This window comes from Oncorhynchus nerka, unplaced genomic scaffold (genome assembly GCF_034236695.1).
Source record: "Oncorhynchus nerka isolate Pitt River unplaced genomic scaffold, Oner_Uvic_2.0 unplaced_scaffold_423, whole genome shotgun sequence".
NCBI lineage: Eukaryota > Metazoa > Chordata > Actinopteri > Salmoniformes > Salmonidae > Oncorhynchus > Oncorhynchus nerka.
In genome coordinates, this window is record NW_027040490.1 from 209,274 (window position 1) to 216,773 (window position 7,500).

General features: G+C 48.7%; 1 protein-coding gene across 2 annotated transcripts in view; it reads left to right on the plus strand.

The window, feature by feature from the left end:
* The window catches only part of crmp1 (collapsin response mediator protein 1), a 24,077-nt gene that overhangs the window by 13,298 nt on the left and 3,279 nt on the right, over positions 1–7,500 (plus strand). For both annotated transcript variants that reach the window (XM_065017054.1, XM_065017055.1), the window contains exons 10-12: positions 1,838–1,979; positions 2,142–2,312; positions 3,327–3,509. In XM_065017054.1, the coding sequence (XP_064873126.1) occupies positions 1,838–1,979; positions 2,142–2,312; positions 3,327–3,509 (496 nt within the window). The remainder of the gene's footprint in view (positions 1–1,837; positions 1,980–2,141; positions 2,313–3,326; positions 3,510–7,500) is intronic.

Below are 7,500 nucleotides of genomic sequence, written 5' to 3' on the forward strand. Positions count from 1 at the left end.
GTTTCCTCTCCTTCCCTGTCTCCCTGTCTCTCTCTCTCTCTGTTTCCTCTCCTTCCCTGTCTCCCTGTCTCTCTCTATCTCTGTTTCCTCTCCTTCCCTGTCTCCCTGTCTCTCTCTCTCTCTGTTTCCTCTCCTTCCCTGTCTCCCTGTCTCTCTCTATCTCTGTTTCCTCTCCTTCCCTGTCTCCCTGTCTCTCTCTCTCTCTGTTTCCTCTCCTTCCCTGTCTCCCTGTCTCTCTCTCTCTCTGTTTCCTCTCCTTCCCTGTCTCCCTGTCTCTCTCTCTCTCTGTTTCCTCTCCTTCCCTGTCTCCCTGTCTCTCTCTCTCTCTGTTTCCTCTCCTTCCCTGTCTCCCTGTCTCTCTATCTCTCTGTTTCCTCTCCTTCCCTGTCTCTCTCTCTCTCTGTTTCCTCTCCTTCCCTGTCTCCCTGTCTCTCTCTCTCTGTTTCCTCTCCTTCCCTGTCTCCCTGTCTCTCTCTCTCTCTGTTTCCTCTCCTTCCCTGTCTCTCTCTCTCTCTGTTTCCTCTCCTTCCCTGTCTCCCTGTCTCTCTCTCTCTCTGTTTCCTCTCCTTCCCTGTCTCTCTCTCTCTCTGTTTCCTCTCCTTCCCTGTCTCCCTGTCTCTCTCTCTCTCTGTTTCCTCTCCTTCCCTGTCTCTCTCTCTCTCTGTTTCCTCTCCTTCCCTGTCTCCCTGTCTCTCTCTCTCTCTGTTTCCTCTCCTTCCCTGTCTCCCTGTCTCTCTCTCTCTCTGTTTCCTCTCCTTCCCTGTCTCCCTGTCTCTCTCTCTCTCTGTTTCCTCTCCTTCCCTGTCTCTCTCTCTCTGTTTCCTCTCCTTCCCTGTCTCCCTGTCTCTCTCTCTCTCTGTTTCCTCTCCTTCCCTGTCTCTCTCTCTCTCTGTTTCCTCTCCTTCCCTGTCTCCCTGTCTCTCTCTCTCTCTGTTTCCTCTCCTTCCCTGTCTCCCTGTCTCTCTCTCTCTCTGTTTCCTCTCCTTCCCTGTCTCCCTGTCTCTCTCTCTCTCTGTTTCCTCTCCTTCCCTGTCTCTCTCTCTCTCTGTTTCCTCTCCTTCCCTGTCTCCCTGTCTCTCTCTCTCTCTGTTTCCTCTCCTTCCCTGTCTCCCTGTCTCTCTCTCTCTCTGTTTCCTCTCCTTCCCTGTCTCACTGTCTCTCTCTCTCCATTTCTCTCCTTCCCTGTCTCCCTGTCTCTATCTCTCTCTGTTTCCTCTCCTTCCCTGTCTCCCTGTCTCTCTCTCTCTCTGTTTCCTCTCCTTCCCTGTCTCACTGTCTCTCTCTCTCCATTTCTCTCCTTCCCTGTCTCCCTGTCTCTATCTCTCTCTGTTTCCTCTCCTTCCCTGTCTCACTGTCTCTATCTCTCTGTTTCCTCTCCTTCCCTGTCTCCCTGTCTCCCTCTCTCTCTGTTTCCTCTCCTTCCCTGTCTCCCTGTCTCTCTCTCTACCTCCTTTTCGCCGCTCTCTTCTTCTCTATCTTTCTCCCTCTCTTCCCCTCTCTCTACCTAATGTTCTCTGACATGTATTATAATGATATGCTGCACAGTGGTAAATTAAAACATTTTCTATGTGCTGTAACGATAATTATCTCTTTCCGTTCCGTTTTTCTCTCTCTCCCGCTTACAACTAAATCTCTCCCCCCCTCTCTCTCTCTGTCTCTGTCTCTCTCTCTCCCATCCTCCCCATCTCTCCTCCCCGCTCTCTCTCTCTCTCTCTCTCTCTCTGTCTCTCTGTCTCTCTGTCTCTGTCTCTCTGTCTCTCTGTCTCTCTCTGTCTCTCTCTCTCTCCTTAAAAGTAATTTATACATTGTTCTAACATTGTGTAATGTTTTGTGACAGCGGGGACCTGCAGGTGGTTGGCAGTGCCCACTGTGCCTACAGCACGTCCCAGAAGGCCATAGGAAAAGATGACTTCACCCTGATCCCCGAAGGAACCAACGGTATCGAGGAGAGGATGGGCTTCGTCTGGGACAAGGCTGTGGTGAGAGAGAGTGTGTGTGTGTGTGTTTGTGTGCATGGACCCTGGTCTAAAAGTGTCTTCTCTCTCCTCTTCCTTTTCTCTCCTCCTCCTCTTCGTTCTCTCCTCCTCCTCTCTCTCTCTCTTCCTCCTCTCTCTTCTTGTCCTCTTCCTCTCTTCTCTCAGGCCACGGGTAAGATGGATGAGAACCAGTTTGTGGCGGTGACCAGCACCAACGCTGCTAAGATCTTCAACCTGTACCCACGGAAGGGACGCATCGCTGTGGGTTCTGACGCTGACATCGTTATCTGGGACCCAGACAGGACCAAAACAATCACCTCCAAACTGCAACAGTCGGTGAGCAAAGAGGAGGGTAGGGTAGAGGGAGGGAGGGAGGAAGTGGAACCAATACATGATCAAAACCTTTACCTCCAAACTGCAACAGTCAGTGAGCAAAGAGGAGGGTAGGATAGAGGGAGGGAGGGAGGAACTGGAACCAATACATGATCAAAACCTTTACCTCCAAACTGCAACAGTCGGTGAGGGAGGGAGGGAGGGAGGGAGGGAGGAACTGGAACCAATACATGATCAAAACCTTTACCTCCAAACTGCAACAGTTGGTGAGCAAAGAGGAGGGTAGGATAGAGGGAGGAACTGGAACCAATACATGATCAAAACCTTTACCTCCAAACTGCAACAGTTGGTAAGCAAAGAGGAGGGTAGGATAGAGGGAGGGAGGGAGGGAGGGTAGGATAGAGGGAGGGAGGGAGGGGGAGGGTAGGATAGAGGGAGGGAGGGGGAGGGAGGGACTAGAACCAATACATGATCAAAACCTTTACCTCCAAACTGCAACAGTTGGTGAGCAAAGAGGAGGGTAGGATAGAGGGAGGGAGGGAGGGAGGGAGGGATAGAGGGAGGGAGGGAGGGAGGGTAGGGTAGAGGGAGGGAGGGAGGGAGGGACTAGAACCAATACATGATCAAAACCTTTACCTCCAAACTGCAACAGTCGGTGAGGGAAGAGGAGGGAGGGAGGGAGGGACTGGAACCAATACATGATCAAAACCTTTACCTCCAAACTGCAACAGTCGGTGAGGGAGGGAGGGAGGGAGGGAGGGAGGGAAGGAAGGAGGTGGGAGGGAGGGAGGGAGGAACTGGAACCAAGACATGATCAAAACCTTTACCTCCAAATTACAACAAAATAAAAACTGAATCCTCTTCTACTTTCTACCCTTTATCTCCCTGCCCTCCCTCTATCCATCCCTCCTTTCCTCCCTCTATCCATCCCTCCTTTCCTCCCTCTCTCCCTGCCCTCCCTCTATCCATCCCTCCTTTCCTCCATCTCTCCCTCCCCCTCCTCCCGTCTCCCACCAGGCTCTGGAGTATAACATCTTTGAGGGGATGGTGTGTCGGGGGGGTCCTGTCGTCGTGGTGACCCAGGGAAGGGTGGTCTATGAGGAGGGGGAGGGGCTCCGCGTCCAGCAGGGTTCAGGACGCTTCATCCCCCGCCAAGCCTTCCCAGACTACGCCTACCAACGCATCACGACCAGGAGCAAGGTAACTACAGATCCCACAATGCAACACAAACCAGGAAGTGGCCCCACCCCCATCAGAACTTGTTTTGGTATTAGCTACTAATTGGGCGAGTTCGACAGACAACATTAAAGAACAACTGTCCCTGAAAGCAAACTTCTCCCTTTGAAAACGGCCTATGTGGCATCAATATGAGTCAGAAATATTTATTCTACAGACAAAATTGACAATAAAGTGTAAAATAGAACAATTCTGTTCATAAAGTTAGTCTCGTCCAAAACAGAGAGAAAAATGGTAACAGAATTAGGATACACAACAACCTTGGGTTGTCCAACAGTTGGGTCCTTGGGTTGTCCTTGGGTTGTCCAACAGTTGGGTCCTTGGGTTGTCCAACAGTTGTCCTTGGGTTGTCCAACAGTTGGGTCCTTGGGTTGTCCAACAGTTGGGTCCTTGGGTTGTCCAACAGTTGGGTCCTTGGGTTGTCCAACAGTTGGGTCCTTGGGTTGTCCTTGGGTTATCCAACAGTTGGGTCCTTGGGTTGTCCAACAGTTGGGTCCTTGGGTTGTCCTTGGGTTATCCAACAGTTGGGTCCTTGGGTTGTCCTTGGGTTGTCCAACAGTTGGGTCCTTGGGTTGTCCAACAGTTGTCCTTGGGTTGTCCAACAGTTGGGTCCTTGGGTTGTCCAACAGTTGGGTCCTTGGGTTGTCCAACAGTTGGGTCCTTGGGTTGTCCAACAGTTGGGTCCTTGGGTTGTCCTTGGGTTATCCAACAGTTGGGTCCTTGGGTTGTCCAACAGTTGGGTCCTTGGGTTGTCCAACAGTTGGGTCCTTGGGTTGTCCTTGGGTTATCCAACAGTTGGGTCCTTGGGTTGTCCAACAGTTGGGTCATTGGGTTGTCCAACAGTTGGGTCCTTGGATTGTCCAACAGTTATCCTTGGGTTGTCCAACAGTTGTCCTTGGGTTGTCCAACAGTTGGGTCCTTGGTTTGTCCAACAGTTGGGTCCTTGGTTTGTCCAACAGTTGGGTCCTTGGGTTGTCCAACAGTTGTCATTGGGTTGTCCAACAGTTGTCCTTGGGTTGTCATTGGGTTGTCCAACAGTTATCCTTGGGTTGTCCAACAGTTATCCTTGGTTTGTCCAACAGTTATCCTTGGGTTGTCCAACAGTTATCCTTGGGTTGTCCAACAGTTGTCCTTGGGTTGTCCAACAGTTGTCCTTCAGTTGTCCTTGGGTTGTCCAACAGTTATCCTTGGTTTGTCCAACAGTTGTCATTGGGTTGTCCAACAGTTGTCATTGGGTTGTCCAACAGTTGTCCTTGGGTTATCCAACAGTTGTCCTTGGCTTATCCTTGGGTTGTCCAACAGTTGTCCTTGGGTTGTCCAACAGTTGTCCTTGGGTTGTCCTTGGGTTGTCCAACAGTTGTCCTTGGGTTGTCCAACAGTTGGGTCCTTGGTTTGTCCAACAGTTATCCTTGAGTTGTCCAACAGTTGTCCTTGGGTTGTCCAACATTTGGGTCCTTGGGTTGTCCAACAGTTGTCCTTGGGTTGTCCAACAGTTATCCTTGGGTTGTCCAACAGTTGTCATTGGGTTGTCCTTGGGTTGTCCAACAGTTGTCCTTGGGTTGTCCAACAGTTGTCCTTGGGTTGTCCTTGGGATGTCCAACAGTTGTCCTTGGGTTGTCCTTGGGTTGTCCAACAGTTGTCCTTGGGTTGTCCTTGGGTTGTCATTGGGTTGTCATTGGGTTGTCATTGGGTTCTCCAACAGTTGTCATTGGGTTGTCCAACAGTTGTCCTTGGGTTGTCATTGGGTTGTCCAACAGTTGTCCTTGGGTTGTCCAACAGTTGTCATTGGGTTGTCATTGGGTTGTCCAACAGTTGTCATTGGGTTGTCCAACAGTTGTCATTGGGTTGTCCTTGAGTTGTCATTGGGTTGTCATTGGGTTGTCCTTGGGTTGTCCAACAGTTATCCTTGGGTTGTCCAACATTTGTCATTGGGTTGTCCAACAGTTGTCCTTGGGTTGTCCAACAGTTGTCCTTGAGTTGTCCAACAGTTGTCATTGGGTTGTCCAACAGTTGTCATTGGGTTGTCCAGCAGTTGTCATTGGGTTGTCCTTGGGTTGTCCAACAGTTGTCCTTGGGTTGTCCAACAGTTGTCCTTGGGTTGTTCAACAGTTGTCCTTGAGTTGTCCAACAGTTGTCATTGGGTTGTCATTGGGTTGTCCAACGGTTGTCATTGGGTTGTCCAACAGTTGTCCTTAGGTTGTCCTTGAGTTGTCATTGGGTTGTCATTGGGTTGTTCAACAGTTGTCATTGGGTTGTTCAACAGTTGGGTCCTGTTCAACAGTTGTCCTTGGGTTGTCCAACAGTTGGATCCTTGGGTTGTCCAACAGTTGTCCTTGGGTTGTCCTTGGGTTGTCCAACAGTTGTCATTGGGTTGTTCAACAGTTGTCATTGGGTTGTCCAACAGTTGTCATTGGGTTGTCCAACAGTTGTCCTTGGGTTGTCCAACAGTTGGGTCCTTGGGTTGTCCAACAGTTGTCATTGGGTTGTCCAACAGTTGGGTCATTGGGTTGTCCAACAGTTGGGTCCTTGGGTTGTCCAACAGTTGGGTCCTTGGGTTGTCCAACAGTTGGGTCCTGTCCAACAGTTGTCATTGGGTTGTTCAACAGTTGTCATTGGGTTGTCCAACAGTTGTCCTTGGGTTGTCATTGGGTTGTCCAACAGTTGTCCTTGGGTTGTCCAACAGTTGTCATTGGGTTGTCCAACAGTTGGGTCCTTGGGTTGTCCAACAGTTGGGTCCTGTCCAACAGTTGTCATTGGGTTGTCCAACAGTTGTCATTGGGTTGGCCAACAGTTGTCATTGGGTTGTCCAACAGTTGGGTCCTTGGGTTGTCCAACAGTTGGGTCCTGTCCAACAGTTGTCATTGGGTTGTCCAACAGTTGTCATTGGGTTGGCCAACAGTTGTCATTGGGTTGTCATTGGGTTGTCCAACAGTTGTCCTTGGATTGGCTTTATTTCAATCCTGTCTAGTAAGCAGCTCAGGGACCTGATGGTGATTCCCGTGGTAAATTTGGTTTGATATTGGATATCTCTATGTGGCTAGTTAGGGACCATCAGGTAAATTACACAATGTACATGGGTCAATATGTTAAACTTCCAATAGCTCCACATTTCAATGACTTAAAAAACCTAATTCTAACTATAAATTGTAAAACTTCATATACAAATATTGAAAACATTTAATGAGAAAACTAAAAGCTGTGCAACATGAAAATATTGTCTCATTTGCATTGTGTAATTGATTGACGGTCTCTAACTAACCCCAGAGATAGGCTATCCAAAGGTAAACCAACTTTTCAGTGGTTGCACACCAGTTTGCTGAAGCTAATTATGGAAGGATTTTGTCTCTTTCCACATGCGAAAACACATCACCCAAAAGACACCCCAAAACCAACTCAAGTTTGAATTCAGTCATGGTCGCTAGCACTTCTTTTAATGACCCAAATCTAACCAACTCAAGTTTGAATTCAGTCATGGTCGCTAGCACTTCTTTTAATGACCCAAATCTAACCAACTCAAGTTTGAATTCAGTCATGGTCGCTAGCACTTCTGACCCAAATCTAACCAACTCAAGTTTGAATTCAGTCATGGTCGCTAGCACTTCTTTTAATGACCCAAATCTAAAACGAGGCCAAATCAGGAAGTTCAGCCTCCCTTTAATGGAGAATCGAGACTGACTGATATACAAATCTCCTTGAATCATGTTAACTACTACTTGTAGTCAGTCAGTCACAATTTACCCATAACACATCACGGTTTTGATCCTCCCGAACATACATATTAATTACTAAATTAAATCATATAAATATGAAATATAATAACCATTGGGCTAGCTTCATGGGGTGAAAAAGTGGTTATCTGTGACCTGCTAGTCTCTGCCCAACAGATGTTCTGGTTGTCATGGGAAACGGAACTTCCAGCTTTTGTATGTTAACAAGGAGACAATCCATTTGAATT